The sequence below is a fragment of the Vespula pensylvanica genome, chromosome 2, assembly GCF_014466175.1.
Source record: "Vespula pensylvanica isolate Volc-1 chromosome 2, ASM1446617v1, whole genome shotgun sequence".
Lineage (NCBI taxonomy): Eukaryota > Metazoa > Arthropoda > Insecta > Hymenoptera > Vespidae > Vespula > Vespula pensylvanica.
Window position 1 is genome coordinate 18,686,528 of NC_057686.1, and position 17,799 is coordinate 18,704,326.

The 17,799-nt window shown below is 36.6% G+C and overlaps 7 protein-coding genes across 15 annotated transcripts in view; 3 read left to right on the top strand and 4 right to left on the bottom strand.

The window, feature by feature from the left end:
* LOC122638142 (spermatogenesis-associated protein 20) overlaps window positions 1–4,615 on the bottom strand; it is a 4,649-nt gene extending 34 nt beyond the window's left edge. Inside the window, exons 1-13 of one of the 5 annotated variants that reach the window (XM_043830869.1) lie at window positions 4,426–4,615; window positions 3,969–4,136; window positions 3,448–3,835; window positions 3,236–3,379; window positions 3,051–3,140; window positions 2,725–2,970; window positions 2,464–2,643; window positions 2,152–2,361; window positions 1,880–2,072; window positions 1,602–1,770; window positions 1,230–1,438; window positions 739–938; window positions 1–650 (exon numbers count right to left, since the gene is read on the bottom strand). The exon at window positions 1–650 is cut by the window's left edge and continues 34 nt beyond it. In XM_043830869.1, coding sequence (XP_043686804.1) covers window positions 390–650; window positions 739–938; window positions 1,230–1,438; window positions 1,602–1,770; window positions 1,880–2,072; window positions 2,152–2,361; window positions 2,464–2,643; window positions 2,725–2,970; window positions 3,051–3,140; window positions 3,236–3,379; window positions 3,448–3,835; window positions 3,969–4,111 — 2,433 coding nt within the window. In that variant the 5' untranslated portion in view covers window positions 4,112–4,136; window positions 4,426–4,615 and the 3' untranslated portion in view covers window positions 1–389. Of the gene's footprint in view, window positions 651–738; window positions 939–1,229; window positions 1,439–1,601; window positions 1,771–1,879; window positions 2,073–2,151; window positions 2,362–2,463; window positions 2,644–2,724; window positions 2,971–3,050; window positions 3,141–3,235; window positions 3,380–3,447; window positions 3,836–3,968; window positions 4,260–4,403 lie in introns of those variants that run through there. The other 4 variants (XM_043830872.1, XM_043830870.1, XM_043830873.1 and 1 more) reach the window with 4 other exon arrangements.
* Window positions 4,616–4,767: 152 nt separating this feature from the next.
* Window positions 4,768–5,742, top strand: LOC122638156 (probable protein BRICK1-B). The gene is made up of 3 exons (XM_043830907.1): window positions 4,768–5,215; window positions 5,339–5,421; window positions 5,503–5,742. The coding sequence occupies exons 1-3, from the start codon at window positions 5,095–5,097 to the stop codon at window positions 5,527–5,529; spliced, it is 231 nt and encodes a 76-aa protein (XP_043686842.1). The 5' UTR covers window positions 4,768–5,094; the 3' UTR covers window positions 5,530–5,742.
* On the bottom strand, window positions 5,532–9,002 carry LOC122638154. Its single transcript, XM_043830903.1, has 3 exons — window positions 8,920–9,002; window positions 6,003–6,295; window positions 5,532–5,931 (listed from the first exon to the last, which is right to left on the bottom strand). Exons 2-3 carry the CDS (start codon window positions 6,283–6,285, stop codon window positions 5,720–5,722), a joined length of 495 nt encoding a protein of 164 aa, XP_043686838.1. The 5' UTR covers window positions 6,286–6,295; window positions 8,920–9,002; the 3' UTR covers window positions 5,532–5,719.
* Window positions 6,762–7,786, top strand: LOC122638155. Of its 2 annotated transcripts, none has more exons than XM_043830905.1 (3): window positions 6,762–6,967; window positions 7,257–7,377; window positions 7,462–7,786. In XM_043830905.1, the coding sequence occupies exons 1-3, from the start codon at window positions 6,932–6,934 to the stop codon at window positions 7,605–7,607; spliced, it is 303 nt and encodes a 100-aa protein (XP_043686840.1). In that variant the 5' UTR covers window positions 6,762–6,931; the 3' UTR covers window positions 7,608–7,786. The 2 variants fall into 2 exon arrangements, with proteins under 2 accessions (XP_043686840.1, XP_043686841.1); XM_043830906.1 differs by having other exon boundaries at window positions 6,764–6,967; window positions 7,260–7,377.
* Window positions 8,064–11,549, top strand: LOC122638151 (farnesyl pyrophosphate synthase). Of its 2 annotated transcripts, none has more exons than XM_043830899.1 (7): window positions 8,064–8,498; window positions 9,901–10,072; window positions 10,150–10,290; window positions 10,424–10,627; window positions 10,715–10,879; window positions 10,976–11,188; window positions 11,279–11,549. In XM_043830899.1, the coding sequence occupies exons 1-7, from the start codon at window positions 8,395–8,397 to the stop codon at window positions 11,477–11,479; spliced, it is 1,200 nt and encodes a 399-aa protein (XP_043686834.1). In that variant the 5' UTR covers window positions 8,064–8,394; the 3' UTR covers window positions 11,480–11,549. The 2 variants fall into 2 exon arrangements, with proteins under 2 accessions (XP_043686834.1, XP_043686835.1); XM_043830900.1 differs by lacking the exon at window positions 8,064–8,498 and adding an exon at window positions 9,613–9,752.
* Window positions 11,464–13,580, bottom strand: LOC122638152 (probable RNA-binding protein CG14230). The gene is made up of 6 exons (XM_043830901.1): window positions 13,398–13,580; window positions 13,084–13,257; window positions 12,805–13,010; window positions 12,460–12,722; window positions 12,128–12,367; window positions 11,464–12,059 (listed from the first exon to the last, which is right to left on the bottom strand). Exons 1-6 carry the CDS (start codon window positions 13,503–13,505, stop codon window positions 11,905–11,907), a joined length of 1,146 nt encoding a protein of 381 aa, XP_043686836.1. The 5' UTR covers window positions 13,506–13,580; the 3' UTR covers window positions 11,464–11,904.
* Window positions 13,581–13,786: 206 nt separating this feature from the next.
* Window positions 13,787–17,763, bottom strand: LOC122638146 (sodium-independent sulfate anion transporter). Of its 3 annotated transcripts, XM_043830884.1 has the most exons (11): window positions 16,812–17,759; window positions 16,540–16,735; window positions 16,197–16,417; window positions 15,944–16,106; window positions 15,674–15,838; window positions 15,439–15,600; window positions 15,189–15,329; window positions 14,954–15,099; window positions 14,599–14,769; window positions 14,362–14,536; window positions 13,787–14,295 (listed from the first exon to the last, which is right to left on the bottom strand). In XM_043830884.1, exons 1-11 carry the CDS (start codon window positions 17,034–17,036, stop codon window positions 14,147–14,149), a joined length of 1,914 nt encoding a protein of 637 aa, XP_043686819.1. In that variant the 5' UTR covers window positions 17,037–17,759; the 3' UTR covers window positions 13,787–14,146. The 3 variants fall into 3 exon arrangements, with proteins under 3 accessions (XP_043686819.1, XP_043686820.1, XP_043686821.1); XM_043830885.1 differs by lacking the exon at window positions 15,189–15,329; XM_043830886.1 differs by lacking the exon at window positions 13,787–14,295 and having other exon boundaries at window positions 14,362–14,555; window positions 16,812–17,763.
* Window positions 17,764–17,799: the final 36 nt, after the last annotated feature.

Genomic DNA, 17,799 nt, shown 5'->3' on the forward strand with positions numbered 1-17,799 from the left:
GTGCTTGGACGTTTGAGAATATATCGTCCTCTCGTAGCAGCACTAAAGAACTACATAAATATTCTTAGACTCAAAAATAATATTCTTCGATCTACAGGAAAATTACGGCAACGTCTAACGGCCGTAGCAAGATCTAGACGTATTTGTTAATCTCTGCGTTCGAACGAGCTTCGCCAACGCGCAACAACAACCTGGATCGCATCGAGGAAGACGCGAAAACTAATAGGTAGCCGTTATACGGCTTTATCTTTATAACATACGTATACGTATTACTTTTTTGAAAGATCTTCTTGACCCTTCTAGAAAATTTGTACAATAGCACTTTACAACTATATGCGTTTCTCTTCCCTTCGCAATAGAAGGCAAAGTCGAAACGAACGAGGATTCCTTCATCGTTCCGTGCTCAATAGATCCGCGAGTTCGGCCGGAGTCGTCACGGCTAAGGAACACGTTCGATACCGGCAGACGTAGGCTCTCGGTACGTTTTTGTCCTGCTTCATCTTGGCAAAGATCTTGTTCTTGCGAAGCAATATATTATCGGATTGATCCTGATCCGCGAACATTAGAACCTGTCCCGGTATCAGACGTTCGCGTACCACGCGCAACAGCTCGTTCGTATTTTCCGCCCCCGAATCTCCTATTACGTAGATCTGAAAGAAGACGAACTTTCCTCGTTATCGTTCGATCCTGCTATCTCCATCGTTCTCTCCACGTCGTAGAAGAGAAAAACATACGTACCTCCGTGGAGCTATCGTGATATTGCAACAACGCCCTCACCATCTCCGCTACGGAACTCGGTACCTTCGACAAAGGTTCCTTGAACGAGGAAAGAAGACGTTCCGCTTTGTCCTTGAATTCGACGCGTTCCAAGTAAGCCGTTAATCTCAATAGATTTCCGCAGGCAATCGAGTTGCTGCACGGTTCCGCTCCATCGTGATCTGCAAGCCCGAGATCATAAAAGTCACGATAACAAGCACAAGGATATTTTATATCTCGGCTTTTTGACGATGCCTCCTCATACACGACGACTCGAACACCCCGGCGAAACACTGAGCAGACGCGCCGCTATAAATATTTTGACGTGATGGTCTTTGCTAGCGCGTAGCACGGCTTCTTCTCTTTGGAGAAACGAGAGGTTTCTCGAATCAAAACCGCTAAGCGTTTCGCGCGACCACGAGGCTTTAATCTCGACGAGCTAAAATTACATAGAAAAATACATTTGACCGTACCGTCCCTGAGTCGAAGAATTATCGTAGGATCGTCCTTGGTCGTTGAGTAGTACCCGCCGTTCGTGGCGTCCCAAAAGAGCTCGTCCTGAATATCCTGAAGTATCTCGGCGAACTCCAACCAATGAGGATCTAGATTAGCCTCGTACAGATCTAACAATCCCTTCACCACAAAGGCATAGTCCGCGTGGTAGCCCCTTATAGGCACGCTCCTACGATTTTTCGCTCGCTTCATCGATATTCCCGTCTATTCTTAAACGTGATACTTAACCATTTAAGGACCGCGACCCGAGAACGCTTAAGAAAAAACGGTACAGGGTGCGGAACGATAAAGGGTCAATGACGCCGTTCGAGGCCAATCGCGAATATACTTACGTTAATACGATGGCGTCGTTGTCGCTGCGGTAACAACTACGAAGTAACGAACGTTCGGATTTATCGTAAAGATAACGTTCGATAAACTTGGCAGCGTCCGTTGCCAAGTCGACGTATCGCTTGTTGCCGGTAGCAGACCCGGCTCGTGCTAAACCGCTTATCATCAGGCCTGCGTCAGGAATCAAAAATGGGAACGAATTACAGGAATTGTAGGAGATCGATTGTTATCGCGATCGTTCGAAACATAAAATATCCGGAAATATCCTTTCATTTCTCACCGTTCCACGCCGTTAAAATCTTATCGTCTAAATGAGGCCGCGGTCTCTTCTCTCTAGCTTCGAAAAGTATTCGCGACGCTTCTTTCAACAGAATCTGCGTTTTCTCGACCGTTATGCCAAAGTGCCTTGCCGTATCTTCGACGCTACCATAAACGATCAATACGTTCTGCTTGCTCAATTCTCCATGGGGATCCTAAAAGAGCGAATTTTCGAGTTCGAGAACTTTCGTACGTACTTAGGAGGACTTCGAGGCGTCTCACGCGTCTACCTACTCGACGCGGAGGTACGTTTCCCTTCGGCTTGACCGTGAAGTGAAAGCAAAAGACGTCGCTCAGTTTCAAGCCCTTCTTATCGGCCACTTCTTTAGCCAAAAGCGCATTGATCTCGTCGAACGTCCAAACGTAAAAGGCACCTTCCTTCTTTTCCCCTGACGTTTTCGTAGGATACGAATCCGCATCCTCGGCGCTGTAAAAGCCGCCCTCCTGCGACAACGATCTCAGTTTAGGCTTTAGATTTGTACTTTAGATCTTCGGATATGCTTCAGAGAGGAGACTGATAATTCTAGTAACTAACGCTAGCGATACCTTGTGTCTCAAATCTCGAGAAACGTAAGTGGCTATGTCGTCGATTATTTCAGCGAATAACGGATCCTTCGTGGTCAAAAACGCATCGGTATACGATTGCAAGAGCTGGCCCTGATCGTAGAGCATCTTTTCAAAATGTGGCACGTGCCATTCCTCGTCGACGGAGTATCTTGAGAAACCCTTAGACACGGTTCAAGATAATGGTGAGAAAACGGAGAGGGGCGACACCGTAAGCGTAAGCGCGAAACGCAATAAACTCACTTGACCGATATGATCGTGTATTCCCCCAAGTGCCATTTTTTTCAGCGTATGCACGCACATCTCCAAGCATTCCCGAGCGAGGTCGGTGGACGGATCGCGTGCGTACATATAAAAGAGAAGATTGAAATTGACCGGCTGCGGGAACTTTGGCGCGTCCGAAAATCCGCCGAAGTTAGGCTCGTAGGAGTTCTTCAATTGGTGAACGCATATCATGGCGCACTCCTCCGAAGGCACGTATCGGTCCTGCTTGAAAAAGACGAATGAGTCGATGCCAAGGCCGATCCTACCCGACTACACTCTATACCCATTGTCTTTCTTTCGCTTACGATCAGCCCGCCTTTGTTCTCGCTTGCTTTCTTCAATCTCTGGATAATGCTCCCACCGAGTAGCATTAGTTCGCTCTTATTCTCTCGCCACTGTAAAGAATAATCCGAACGATAGAGCTGTACCGTGCGATGCGGTGCGATACGATGCGCGGCGATCGAAAATTATTCGATCTTTTCGAAGCTACCTCTTTAGAGATACCAAGCAGAACGGTCTTAAATCCGGGATATCCGTGTCTGTCCTCCGGCGGAAAATACGTTCCGCCTATGATCGGTGACAAATTCGGTGCGAGAAAAACGCTCATCGGCCAACCACCGTGTCCGGAAATAGCCTACAAGACCGATCGATTACTTTCATCGGGGAACACGCATTAACGGCTCGTCTCGGTTCGAGCGATACCTGTACGAATGCCATGTATATCCTATCGATGTCCGGTCGCTCTTCTCTGTCCACCTTTATGTTAACGAAATTCTTATTCATGATCTCGGCGATTTGTGGATTCTCGAAGGACTCCTTCTCCATAACGTGACACCAGTGACACGTCGAGTATCCGACGGACAAGAAAATCACCTTGTCCTCCGCTTTCGCCTTCTCGAGAGCTTCGTCTCCCCAAGGATACCACTGTACGGGATTCCTGGCGTGTTGCAACAAATAAGGTGACTTCTCCAGAGCCAGTCGATTCTCTCCCTTGTTGACGAACGTTTCGTCCGTACTTTTCGCGTCGTCTTTCGTCGAGGATGCCATTCTCGTGGATAACGACAAAGGTATTCGTAAATTAGTAGTCGATCTAAAAATAAATGCTTCCAAATTTTCATACGACCAACGCGCGATACGTACGTCGATATGATAATTTGAAGAATCTTTATTAATTTACGTCTATATGTATTTTAACGTCGCACGTATGCGTCCGTAAAGTTTACCTGCACAACTGCGATCCAGCAATTACCGAAGGATAAACTTTTATCGAACGGCTACTTTTCCAACGACTGCGACCGTACTGCTTCTTGGATAATTCGAGCGAATATCGTACGGCTGATAACAGGCTGCTTCTTCCCAAAAGCATAACAGGCGCAGCATAGAAAATTTATCTACGACGATTGTTTATTTTAAATCTGCGTGTCAACGTAAGATCAAATTTCATTATTTTCGCGGTATGCGGAGATTTAAGATGGCGCGTTCCCGAATTGCGCTCTGCATCGACGATGCATCGTACACACGTACGATCTTACACAAGTCACGAAAGACAGAAACGTTCGTGTCTTCTATTTTTAAATGCGAAATTAGTTTCGTTCGTACGCAAAACCGTACCGATAAATCGTGTCGTGCGAACGATAAAGTACAAAAAGCATACGTACGTACGTAACAGAATTTTCTAACCTGCAACGACATCGAAATATATCGACGCGAATCTTGATATTTCTCTTCCTCAAAATTATACGGCACTATGGACTTATATTCTTGGTGATACGGATGCTACGAAAGATACGATGATGATTTGACATACGGATTAAAAAATCGAGTATAACGAAGAAAAAAAACCTAGGAGACTCGCTTGTACGCAGTCACCGATACTTGCCTCTGCTTCGTCACTCCGATGTGATCTGAAACGAGGCGTCTGAAGCCGGCGATGCTTCGAGGCAGCATCTTGGACCAAATTACAACGTTTCGTTTCATGCTTTCTGAGCAAGCTAGTTAATTAAGGAAAGGAGAAAAGGAAGAAACGTATTGAAATAACACCTGTCGACAAACCGATCAGCTGCAACGACGATAACAAAGTATCGGCAATGAAATTTCCGCGGTTAAAGTAATTGCCCAATCTTATCCTTAGATGGCGCAGCGCGAGGTCTTCACATTTCGTTTACCTACATAGACTCGTATTTGTCATTCTCACGCCGCGATGTAACGAATCTTTCGTCGAATGAGAGAATAGTTATCTTTAAAAGAAATATCAAATATACGTTTATACTTTATACCTTTCGTAACGTTACTTCTCTAGTGTTTTTTCCAGTTGTAGACGAAGTTTTCAATAACCTAAAACATAACGCAATGGCAGCGATACATCGAGAAGCGATCCAGAAACAGATACAACAGGATTGGGCAAATCGGGAATATATAGAGGTCATCACCGGCAATATTAAAAAAATTACAGATTTTCTTAATTCTTTTGGTAGGTTGAGAGAGGTTTCTTTAAAGAAGTTTCTAAATTTCATTGTCGTTTGCAGAAATGGACAAGAATTATTTGTGAGAGTAGTTGTCGATTAAAAACACTGTCAATTTCATTTTCTTTCAGACATGTCCTGTAGATCGCGAATAGCTGTCTTAAATGAGAAACTTACGACGCTCGAGCGTAGGATCGAGTATCTTGAAGCTTGCGTGAGTTAACGCTTATTTTCCACCCTTCCTGTATATACAAACGTCCATAGAATTTGTCCAATCCGTTATTCCTTCGAACAGGTAACGAAAGGAGAAACGTTAACATAAACTGCAGTAACAAGCCATCGTCGACATCTTTATTATGGATCTCACGCGGTGTACATTTATGCGTGGAGAAATTACAGCATTTTACTACTTCGAATGTATCCCATAAACATTACTTCGAGTTGACCTTATAGACCGGTCAAACGATATTATTGTAATCCAATAATTTTTCATTGTACATATAAGAAATAAATTAATACGGTTTCTCGTATCTTACATCTGGTGTTTTATCAAAATTAAAGTAATGCGCAGAAATTCGAAATTTAAAGCTGTGATCCAACGGTTTGTAACCATGCATGAGCTTATATTTCCATACTGCCGCTCCTATGGCCGCGTACAAAGTTACAAAGGATACGAGCTGACCCCTCTGAAGAAAGGAGTAAACAAAACCGCCGCTAGCTAATGCTGCAAGAAGTTATATCAACCGATTAAAATGGATATTCTAATTTTTAATGTTTTTAACAAATATTACGTACTGCCAAAAAAATAATTCCACGGATCATCCTTTTTTCTGATATTTGTTAAGCACAGTACTGCGGTTGTAAATGTTGCAGATGCGCCCAACCAAACTAAAAAGTGTTTTCCACCCTGAACAAAGGCCATTCTAAAGTTATGCGGTTGTCTTACTACGCTACACTCGTACGCAGCTGTCAAGCAAGCTCCGATGTAAGCATATTTCCCTAGTCCTATCAATTTCTGAAAAGGCTCCTTTCCTTCGGTCCGGTGATTGTAATTATATTGTTTCAGATTAATCAACATCGTGGAATTGCTAAAATACATATATACATATATAATACAATTTTTTAAAGTTGAAATGAAGAATATTAAGAGATACGATTAAAAGAACGCAAATTGATATTTTATTTTAGAGAAATAAAATATCTCGGTCATTCTTTTCTTTTTTTTTTTCTTTTTTTTTCAACACTACATAACCATTTCGTTCTCATTTATACGACGTAACCAAAGAATTATTGAACAACCGACATTTCATCGAATAAGATGAACAACCGTCGAACATGTATTTCCGAATAATATATTTACTTTTCTTTATTTAAATTATGTAATTAAAACATTAGAATGAAACTCGCGTCCGATAATTCCAACGAATCTTCTCACTGATGTTACCGAAACTACACGATTCACCGTATGAGAGAATAGAGCATTATTACATAACATCGACCAATCCAATACTCCCTTTAGAAGAGTATGCACCAATGAGGAGCAATGTACGGATAATATCGTTTTTCTAATTTACGCAGGTCAAGTAAAAATGACTTTACCACGGCTAAAGAAAAAAGCAACGATTTAATCAGTTTTGATCTCTTATGATTATTTCGATCAGCCCTTGAGAAGTTTATACGAATCTATTTATCTTTTTCATTTCGTAAAGAATACAAACTGTAAAATGTTACATATCATCGTTAAGAGGACTTTACCAAAGGTAATTATCATACGTGATTTCTTCATTTCTTATAATTGAATCAAATCTTATTAAAATGAGATGGCATAATAATCGCAACATTTTCGAATTTCAATTCATTCCACTCGTATCTTTCACTTATCATTTTTTAACGTAAATAATTTGAATCCTATATGCATATTTTAACAAAATATTTATCTACGAGATATCTCATTACAAAAAGCGAAGCTTCGTTTTGGTAATTATAACGTAACGTTTCTTTTTCGATTATGATTTATATTTGTTATAGAAGCATGACGATTTTATATTTCAGAACGTCGCATTAGTTCATCTTGGAGCACTCGACGCACGTCGTACTTTATCCGATCAAAAGCAACCAGATGCAAACGTACCAGGCCTTAGCGAAAAATGTTACAAACTTTCTGCAACACGTAAGAGACGAAACGTTTTCAATTCGAGACCAATATTTGTAATTTATAAGAAGGCTCCGATGAAAGACTCCTGTCTTGTTTTAGCCGTAGGACCCGGTGCATCCAAAGATAAAGAATATAAAAATCCAGAGTACTTTTCTTACCACGTAGATTCGTTCGCAGAAGCAGAAGTGGAATTAGAGAAATATAGATTACCAGCTCCTTCTAATAAAAAACCTTTCAAGCAATAAATAACCATTTAAATCTATAAAAGAAATGTTATTGTTAATGGCAGAAGAAATCGAAGGAAATGAGTTTATAGTTCCCATTAGAAAACTGTGATAGAATGAGAAGTATTTAATAAAAAAGAAAAGGAAAAAAGAAAAAATACAAATAAACAAGCGAGATATGCTCAAAGAACGAGTAAAAAGTATGGCTTGTTTTATCATCGTTCGTATTTGTATAAACCTTTAACGATAATAAAGACTCATTAAGTAGATAAATTCTATATTAAAATGCGGTACAAAATTCATTTAAATATCTCCTAGATGGAAGTCGTCTTTTGTAAATAAGAGATAAGTAAAAAACGTAATAATTTATAGGAAGGTAAAAATGAAAAAAAATATGCGTCCGTCAACCGTAGAATGGATATATTGAGCAACTGGTATATCTCTTCTTGGCGCGTGTGTGTGCGTATATATATAGCAAGGATCTATCGAACGTTACCATAGAAAAGCGAGCATATAGAACTGTGCGTATCTCTGCCTTAAGGAGAAGGTCTAACGACGACGCCCTTTGGAGTTTCATCGACATTTTTTTCTCTTCGTGTTACTGGTCGTGCCGAAAGTAAACATTCTTTTTCTCCATATCTTAGCCGTAGAAAAGCGACGACGCGTTAACGAAGAAACGCAATTTGCTTTCGGTTCGCTTGCGCGTCTCGTACGCTCGACGAAAAGAGGTTAGAAAGGAAATATTACGTTACACGTGTTGACCAACACGTACACGTGTCTATCATACGAGTCAAAGAGAACCTTGAACATGTTTTCTTTCGCTATAAGAAGGAGATTCTTTGGCCTCTGCAGCAATGGATTTTACCACAAACGCACGAAATTCACGCCTGTCGCAAAGATACCTTCGTTTGGGTAAGTTTGTGCTCTTACATGCGTCGTGCGTTATTAGATATTAGATTATTTCAAGCGCGTCGGTCGATCGACCGACCGACCGATCGATCGATCGGTCGGTCGGTCGGTCGATCGATCGATCGTCGGATAAGAGCCGAACATTAATATTAATATATCTTGTTTCTTGTATGCGACATCGAGTATGAATTATTCATTTATTTAAATTTATTCGACAATAACAGTAAAATAAATTATTATAAAATATATTCATATCTTTCGTGTTATCTACTCGCCATTATTTGCGTTGCACGATGTTAACATTTATATCTTTTAATATTTCATTAAAAAAATGAGTAAATAATTCAATAAAAACATAAAATATCAGAAAAGAGACAGGGAAATAACAGAAAAAGCTATAATTTAAACAGAAACATCACCTCACCTATATATAGAATATATTTTCGTCCTTGCTTGTTTAAATGTGCCGTTTTGCTTGATGGCGGCGTATCTCGATAATGTTAGGAAAAAGAGATAAAGACTCGATACGGCTGTGTTCCGTGCGGTATTTATAGTTTCGTCTTAACAAGCATGTCAATAAACTCCTCCTTCGTTAAATTAGGATTACATTGTATTATTGTCTGCGTTCCACGATGCGTTATCGCCTTTACGATTACTGTCCAAGAATCGCTTATATTTCCAATTAGCTCGTCTTTCTATTTATACGTTTAACAAGTTTGAATAAATTTACATTTAAACGAGAGATAATTTAACGAAACTGATGACTTTGAAACGAATTTCAAATTCGATTGTTGTTGATAAATTTGATCGTACCTCGTAACCGAAACTTTTTTCTTTGATATTTTCTTCGGAAATATCGTTCGTTTGTGCACTTTCTTCGAACAAGGACATACTTTCGTAATATACGTTCTATCAAAATAAACTTCATATATTCGTTTAGAAATTACATAGTTTCGTAATTTATCTTAGAATCACAAATGTTACGCGTGAAACGTTCTCCTAGTCATACGTTACGATATTCATATTTCCGATATTATCGATAAGAAGCAATGACAAAAAGAGATGAGAAAAAGAAGCGTTACATATATGTAACTTTATCCGTTTTTAACTCTAAATATGATCTCTTCTACGACCTACTGTATTGTCATTATAATTTACATTCTCATACACCGGTATAAATTCAAGAGACCCAACCGAGGCTATCTATGTTCGAATTTGGAGATATAGAGTAGCGTTTACCGTCGAATTCTTCTTACGGTAAAAACAAATATTTCTTGTATCATTATTAGATATACGATGTTATTATATATACATATATACATATATACATGTTATTATATATATATACGAAAAAAAAAAAAAAATTCATCCATACGCATGCGGATAAATTGATACTTATTCTTAGAATGACGAACACAAAGACCCAGATGACGGCGCATTTCATGACAGAAGCAACCAACGCATTAAACGAAAACGAAATTCGCGAATTGATGAATTTATGGCCCCCTCTCCTTCACGATGTTATTAATACAGATTATTACTCAGACGTACCTGATGTCTCCAAGTGGTTGGTCAAGGTAATATTTAAACTTTTTGGAATAACAGACGTTTCTCCAGAATTAAATTTAAATATGTGAGCGAAATTTTTTTTCAGGCATTGCAGTATAATGTTCTCAAGGGAAGGAAAAGGCGAGCATTGACCTTGATTCGTGCTTATCAAATGTTAATACCTCAAGAAGAACTGACAAATGAAAATATTCGCCTAGTGCGTATACTAGGCTGGTGTATGGAATTGGTTTGTGCATTTTTTTTGACTTATTGTGAATACACTCGTGTTATATATATATATATATATATATATATATATATATATATATATATGATAAATTTAATATTTTAACATTAATAACATATATATGTACGTGCAGCTTCAAGGATTTCTATTGCTAATAGACGATATTCAAGATAAATCTCAAATACGAAGAAATCAACCTTGTTGGTATCTTCTTGATGATATTGGTCTAGCAGCCATTAACGATGGACTTATGATAGAAAACACTATTTATCAAATACTACGATTTTATTTCAGAGAAAAAGAATATTATATCGACTTAGTGGAGTTATTTCATGAAGTATGTATTCGTCTTATTTTATTTACTAATAAAGTTAAAAAGGCGCGTTAAACCGTTAGACAATCTCATTATTTTCATTATAAATAGTATATCTTGAGGACGACAATAGGACAATGTTTAGATCTATTATCGACCAATTTTGGTAAGACAGCAAATTTAGATCTATTTACTATGGATCGATATAATTCAATCATCAAGCACAAAACGGCCTATTATGCTTTTGTGCTACCAGTTAAGATAGCTATGTATATAGTAAGTAAACTTCGAATCGGATAAAAATTACATATGCTAGCTAACCATAATAGTTTTATCCGATTGTTTTATAAAATACACTTTTACAAATTATAGGTGAATATGAAAGATCCAGAACTGCACAAACAAGTAGAAGCACTTTTAGTAGAGATGGGCCACTTTTATCAAATTCAAGATGATTATCTGGATTGTTATGGCGATACAAAAGTTATTGGTAAAAATTCTACGGATATACAGGAGGGAAAATGCACATGGCTAATAGTTTCTGCTTTGCAACGTGTCACTCCTGAACAAAGAAAAATATTAGAAGTAGGCTTGACATAATCAATTATTTAACGATATACTTCGAATAAATACTCCTAATGTTTTGTCACCATTAATGCTTTTAACATTTCCTAGGAATGTTATGGCTCTCAAGATTTGGAAAAAATCAGACGAGTGAAAAATCTATACAATGATTTAGATTTGCCAAACGCTTATTCCATATTTGAAAAGGAAACATATAATCTGCTTATGGCCCACATACAACGACTATCAAGCAGCTTACCACAGAATGTCTTTTTTGATTTATTGGAAAAGATATATCATAGGAAAAGTTAAATATATTTTTTATAATCATTTAGTCACAGGGATTATTGCGTAAGAAATTTATCAACTTAAGTTACGATAATTATTATATATTATGACTATCTTCCCTTTCATCTACGTCCTATCCACTATCCTTTGAGGTGCAATAGTCATCATCGAAACTTAATATATGTACGTTAATATGTGCACGATTATAATTATATAAATTGATTGCAGAATATTGGTAATAGATTAATAATATTTTATACGATTTTACTATGTGGTTTGATAAAAAAATAAATGATAATTACATAACAAAACATGCTTGTAGAAACATTTGTATGTTGTGCGCATGTGGACCTTTGCAGCTGTACAATTATACAGTATATTTTAAGTAACTTGCCTTTATCAAATAATATCATTGACAAAATATACAATTTCTCCTCTCTTTATATAATTCATAATAGTTTTTTAATTTTTTGTCTATTTCCCCATTTTCCAGTCCTTTTAACGTTCTTACGAACCTTTGCACGTACGATTTGTTTTAATTCACGTCTCAAATTTTTAAATTCGTTATTCGGCGCAAGTTCCTTTTTAAAGAAATCTAAGGCATCTGAAACACATATTGTTATATTCGTATAATCGACCGATCAACAGGTTTAACGCGTTCTATTCATGTACCTTCGAAGCGTCTATCATTCGTTGAAAAGAAGAAATCATCGCTATCTTTTACAAATAAATGATTTGATTCTTTCTCTTCTTTGCGATCTCTTAACCGTTGAATATCCAATTTAATACCATTTTCGTCATCCGATGAATCGTATTTAAACGGGTTTGTCGAGTCGAAATTTAAAAACGATTTTTGCTTTTTGGGCATTTCTTCGTTAATTTTTGCACTGACCGCTGCTACATTTTTTTTATCTGAGAAAAAAGAAGAAAAAGAAAATGAATTTTTATTTAAACGTAATAATTCTGGGACTCAACGGAACGATCTGCAAACTAGCAAAATGTACCAGTTTCGTCTATGTTCTTTCCATATGTCTTCAATAAACTAAATTCTCCTTGTCGTTGATTTAAACTCTTGGTCAATGAATCGGATACCGAATAATATACATCCTTCGATACTACAACCGGTTCATCTTTGTTGGTTTCTACTCCAATTTCTATTTTTTTCTTTCTCTTTTTAGTCTTTGCACTAGACTTATTTTCTTCCGTTGTAAGTTCGTATTGTTTATGTTTGTCCTCCGTTGGATCATATCGTATCATTGCAAATTTTCTACAAAGCCATTACAAAAATATTTGTTATTATTATTATTCATGATTCAAATTTATATACCTTTTAACATTTTTATTTATACTTGACTGTCTCTTCATTTTTAAGCTTTGTCGCAATCGGTGCACCCAAAACGTCTTCTAGTATATTAAATTGCCATTCTCTTTCATTTTCTAAGTCACATTCATCGACTTCTTCTTTATTTTCCTCATTCTGTACATTTTCTTCGATAAAACGATCATCCAAGGTAAACCGAGAGTCATTACCAAAACTTGCTTGCAATTTTATATACTGAAAGATATATAAACCGTACGAATAAAATTTTATACAAGTTTCAAGTTTCCTCGCAATAAAAAGACTATACCTTTTCGTCCAAATCTTTTTTCGTTTTGAATTTATCATCATTCCAAGTAACTTCTTCATCGTCGTCATCTTCATTATCAAATAAAATCTTAAATTTTTTCTCTTCTTTTTCAGTAGCAATATTTTTTTCAATGCTATCGTCGAACACGATCTTATTACTTGCTTTTCTATTATCCTATTAAAGTCAATTAGTTCACTCGTTAAAAACTCAATATATGATTTAAATGTATAGATATTGCGCTTGTGATTATTTAAAAAAAAAAAGAGAGAGAAAAAGAGAGAAAAAAAGCAGAATATCATTTAATAATCACCTACCAAACTTTTTAATGCGTCACGAATAAGCTGCTCTTTAACTTTAAATGCTTCTTTTTTTCTTTTCAATGATAATAAACGCTTTTTTTCTGCCTCGATATGTCCAATCATTTTTAATAATTAATATATTTCCACTATTATATCAACCTGTCAACTACTTTTAATAGCTCCTTTTAAATAAATAACGGTTATGGACGATTACGTTCTTGAAATATGTAGCGCATGATAATGCCACCACGCCATCTACAAAACGAAGAGAAAAGTAATGTTGAAATTTCCAAGAAAAACAGGAATAATACAAAGAAAAAAAAAAAAAAAAGAAAGAAAGAAAGAAAATGAGCACGAATATGGCGAGTTGTTAACATATATTGGGAAAATAAAAACACATTCCATTTTTTCTCTGTATTCAATTTTTTAATAAACCAATGTTTAATTCATGGGCACATTAATGCTTCGAAAACCTATTACTACACTACTTCAATTCTGTACCTGTTTACTTCTGTAACGTTTTTTTTTTTCCGTAATAATATCCATCTTTTCTATGATACATTACAATAAGTTCTGTGCGTTGAATTAATTAATATAACTAAGAATCACTCAATAGAAATTTAATATCATTGACTAATTTACGTAAACATTTCTTGATATAATATTACTACTATCTTATGTATAATTTATCAATAATTTATTCATTCTTATGACGATTCAGCTGTACACATAACAGTTATCCAAGCTCTCTATCAAGCGTTTTATTAATGCAATGACACTTTATCAGATTCTTTCATATCATCATTTCTCTTTTTAAATATTCCATTAGAATCTTCATAGCCTTCCATTTCTAGATTTTCTTTTTCAGTATTTTTCATTAGTTGATTTTCCTCGTCCACAAGATTTTGTTCATCTTTACAAAAGAATAAGAAATATTATTTACGCCAATGGTTGGAGAGAAATTAGTTTCCGTACGTACCGGTATTTTTTTTTACTTCATCTACAAAAGACTTAATACTTTTATGATCATTGATAAAAAGAAAATATTTATTGTCTGCTAATATTGAAATAGTTTTTATAACTTCTGGCTTAACATTTAATAGCCATAATCTTTGCGTTTTAGTATTCAATTGTTTCGATAATCTTTCCATACTCTATAAAAAGCTAGAATTACTACAGGAGAATATAAATTTAATAACGAAAAATAGTTAAATACCTTTATAGCGGTATAATCAAAGCCTTGAAATCTTTCACAATCTACGAGCAACGGTACTTGTTCCTCATATTTGGTAGCTATTGTCTCTAATTTGTTGGAAAGAAAATCTACTGCAGGATAATAAAATCCTGTGTCAGGTTTAAGTATCAGGTATTCATTTCCCAAATCTGTCTGAGAGGGAGATATATATATATGTATGTATGATGTATGTATGGTGTGTGCGTGCGTGCATCGTGGGTGCGTGCGTAGGTACGTAGGTATGTAAGTGTGCTGTATGATGTGTGACAGATATATTATGTACAGAATTCTCATCAATTGAAATCTTTTATATAATGAAATGTACATTTATTTTTACCTTGCACTCAATGGTACTTAGATTTGGTCTAGCCGATGGATGAAGTAAAAAAATTATATTAAGCGCTGCACCAAGGAGAAGTCCTACTTCAATGTTACAAACTATACAAACTACAAACGTCACTATAGCTGCTATTGCATCTTTTCCTGCAAGATTTCAAATATGTATTGAGTAAGCTTAATAAAATTAATAATAGACGAAGCACTCGAAGCTACAAAGAGTAAAAATTGCTCACTGGATCCTTTCCAAAGAACTTTGAATATTCGTAAATCGATCATAAAGAAAACGGCGCTTACTAATACCGCTGCGAGCGTCGCACGTGGTATATAGTAAAAGTAAGGCGTTAGAAAGCTAAGAGCTAACAATGTTAAGATTCCTAAAAGTAAAATTATGGGAAAGATTAAATAAAGTATCGTGTCGCGAGGAAGTTAAAAAAAAAAAAAGGAAAATAATAATTATCGAAAGGCAATACGATGGTCTTGTACCTGTATACAATCCCGCCATAGGCGTCTGTATACCGCTCGCAGCACTTACTGCACTTCTTGTCAATGCTCCGCAAGTTGGCATTGACGAAAAGAAACTTCCAAGTATATTACAAATGCCGAGCGTTAACATTTCTTGCTTTGCGTTTAACGAGTTACCGCTTGCTAAAATCGATCAAATTCGTTATTTCTTTTTCAAAGACAACAATAAATAGGAAAATGAATTCTTTATATCTACCAAATACTTTTGCAATCGCCACGTTTGTCAAGACAGCGATGATTGGTATCATAAATATGCCAGATCCATAATGGGAGCACATATCGAAAAATGTGTATGTACGATTTCCGATTTGGGATAAAAACGGTGGTACAGATACAGCTGGTAATCCAGGTTTCACTTTTCCTATAAAGCGCATTTGTAAAACAAAGAAAGAAAGAAAGAAAGAAAGGAAAAGTTAAAGAACAAAACGCTCTATTTTCTAGCAAAATCTCGAGAAAGCATGACAACCTGAAAGAGTAAATGGAGAAGATTCCTGCAATGTCAAATTAAACGATATAATTGATGTTATTAAGACGACAAGAGCATTGCGACCAATAGAAAGAAACCACAAAATCTTTTTCGTTCTCGTAATTTCCTTGTTCCCAGTCTTGTTTCCAAAGTCTTGCAGTTTCTACGAAAATGCGTGGGAGATTTAGTGCGCGAACGTTAACGCCACGAGCTCGTTAAAAAGAATATATCCTCCTAGAGTGAGATAACTTACCCTGAAGAGTAAAAGAAAAACTATGCAAGAAAAACTGAGTGCTACGTCGGGCAAATGAACCTTCTCTATGTTTTTAAACGTTTTATTCATGGTATCGATTATGTTGTACGACTTGTATCTCAGACCTAAGAGACCCTGAATCTGGGCAACGATTATAATAATTGCCGCTGCCGAAGTGAATGCCGACGTAACAGGGATGGAAATGAAGTCCACCAAAAAACCTGGACATATTTACATTTCTGTCAATTAAACCAGAAAGTTGGATCGATCGTTCGGATTTGGATTTTTACAAGATTCTTATCTTTCGAAACGTTGATAAACGTTATGCACTTTGGATACATGCCTAAATTCAACAAGCCCATTGTTAACTCTACGCATCCAGCCAAGAATGTAAGGAGTACAACGAAGTCTATCGGCATGTCATGCGTGTATTCCATCGTTAAGAGAGACATCAAAGATGTAGGACCGATGGAGACTTCTTTGGTGGTTCCGAGTAGAAGATATATGAAACCACCGAGGAACGACGAGTAAAGGCCGTACTGTGAATTAACAGAATAGTCGAATTCACATTCTCTTTCTTCTTTCCCCCCGTAGGAAATGGGAAAGCAAGGATACCTGAGCAGTTAATCCAGCCAGTGCAGCGTAAGCGATACTCTGCGGTATCATGGTGAGTCCTATCGTAATACCGGCTATAACGTCGGATATAGCTTGAAATTGATTGTACTTTGGAAGCCATTGCAGTATCAACAAATATTTTCTCGAGTTTGCACTAAAGTTCTTCTTTTTTTTCTTCCTTTTGGCATCTTCCGTCGAGATGGAATCCTTCCTGGGCACTGACATTGCTGGCGATCCTTCTCGGGCACTGATAGGCTATCGAAGATATATAAACTGAAAGAGATTTCGCGACAAGAGTTAACTCATTTCAAAATTGACGCGATCCGATTCTTGCGATTCTGCGAATGATCTCTGTTCAAGGAGAGAACGCGCAATGGAACAATGTTTGTCTGGCCAGCACGGAAATACGAATCGCTTGCATATCATTTTGTAAGTAGGTATCGTTCGTGTCTTCCAAACCCTTATCATCAAACCTATTCATTAAAGCTGTAAGTAAACGCCATCTTCTTCTTTCAATTGGATCGTGTTATTTTTTTTTTCGCTAACGAGCACCGACGTACTCTCTTTCTCCGTATTTCTCCTTCCTTAATAACTCTCTTCTGTTGACACATTGATAAACATTTTCAAAATGAGGAAGAAAACCTTGGACCGAGACAGATAATAATAACGATTCGGATCGTTCTATCGATGAACTTGTGCGTTTTTTTAAGGCGAAAAATCAAATTAGCCACTATCACGATACGTGCCAATTGTCTATCCACTCGAGTATCGGTAACTTTTAAAGATCAAATTGAATATGTATGGAAAATTCCTAAATAAATACCGAAGAACATATATTTAGACATATACCGAAAATCATTCCTTGTCTTTATATTTTTGTTGTCTTTCTTATGTCAGTCATATATCTTTCTCAAACAATCGTTTTATATTCGATTATTTTTATCACGATTGCAAAGAATAATTGACTAATAATTGAAAATGACAGAAA

What these genes read in the sequence shown, in the direction of transcription:
- LOC122638154 (XM_043830903.1), bottom strand. Translation starts at nt 6,285, where the DNA reads ATGTTGATTAATCTGAAACAATATAATTACAATCACCGGACCGAAGGA. An exon ending in GTGGAATTATTTTTTTGGCA is followed by an intron (nt 5,932 to 6,002) that starts GTACGTAATATT and finishes AACTTCTTGCAG; the next exon opens with CATTAGCTAGCGGCGGTTTT.
- LOC122638151 (XM_043830899.1), top strand. Translation starts at nt 8,395, where the DNA reads ATGTTTTCTTTCGCTATAAGAAGGAGATTCTTTGGCCTCTGCAGCAAT. An exon ending in GCAAAGATACCTTCGTTTGG is followed by an intron (nt 8,499 to 9,900) that starts GTAAGTTTGTGC and finishes ACTTATTCTTAG; the next exon opens with AATGACGAACACAAAGACCC. An exon ending in AACAAAGAAAAATATTAGAA is followed by an intron (nt 11,189 to 11,278) that starts GTAGGCTTGACA and finishes AACATTTCCTAG; the next exon opens with GAATGTTATGGCTCTCAAGA.
- LOC122638146 (XM_043830884.1), bottom strand. Translation starts at nt 17,036, where the DNA reads ATGTCAGTGCCCAGGAAGGATTCCATCTCGACGGAAGATGCCAAAAGG. An exon ending in TGGCTGGATTAACTGCTCAG is followed by an intron (nt 16,736 to 16,811) that starts GTATCCTTGCTT and finishes GTTAATTCACAG; the next exon opens with TACGGCCTTTACTCGTCGTT. An exon ending in AGTTCTTTGGAAAGGATCCA is followed by an intron (nt 15,100 to 15,188) that starts GTGAGCAATTTT and finishes GAAATCTTGCAG; the next exon opens with GAAAAGATGCAATAGCAGCT.
- LOC122638155 (XM_043830905.1), top strand. Translation starts at nt 6,932, where the DNA reads ATGTTACATATCATCGTTAAGAGGACTTTACCAAAG. An exon ending in TTAAGAGGACTTTACCAAAG is followed by an intron (nt 6,968 to 7,256) that starts GTAATTATCATA and finishes GATTTTATATTT; the next exon opens with CAGAACGTCGCATTAGTTCA. An exon ending in TTACAAACTTTCTGCAACAC is followed by an intron (nt 7,378 to 7,461) that starts GTAAGAGACGAA and finishes GTCTTGTTTTAG; the next exon opens with CCGTAGGACCCGGTGCATCC.
- LOC122638152 (XM_043830901.1), bottom strand. Translation starts at nt 13,505, where the DNA reads ATGATTGGACATATCGAGGCAGAAAAAAAGCGTTTATTATCATTGAAA. An exon ending in AAAAATGAAGAGACAGTCAA is followed by an intron (nt 12,723 to 12,804) that starts GTATAAATAAAA and finishes ATGGCTTTGTAG; the next exon opens with AAAATTTGCAATGATACGAT. An exon ending in AAAGAACATAGACGAAACTG is followed by an intron (nt 12,368 to 12,459) that starts GTACATTTTGCT and finishes CTTTTTTCTCAG; the next exon opens with ATAAAAAAAATGTAGCAGCG.
- LOC122638156 (XM_043830907.1), top strand. Translation starts at nt 5,095, where the DNA reads ATGGCAGCGATACATCGAGAAGCGATCCAGAAACAGATACAACAGGAT. An exon ending in AGATTTTCTTAATTCTTTTG is followed by an intron (nt 5,216 to 5,338) that starts GTAGGTTGAGAG and finishes ATTTTCTTTCAG; the next exon opens with ACATGTCCTGTAGATCGCGA. An exon ending in TCGAGTATCTTGAAGCTTGC is followed by an intron (nt 5,422 to 5,502) that starts GTGAGTTAACGC and finishes TCCTTCGAACAG; the next exon opens with GTAACGAAAGGAGAAACGTT.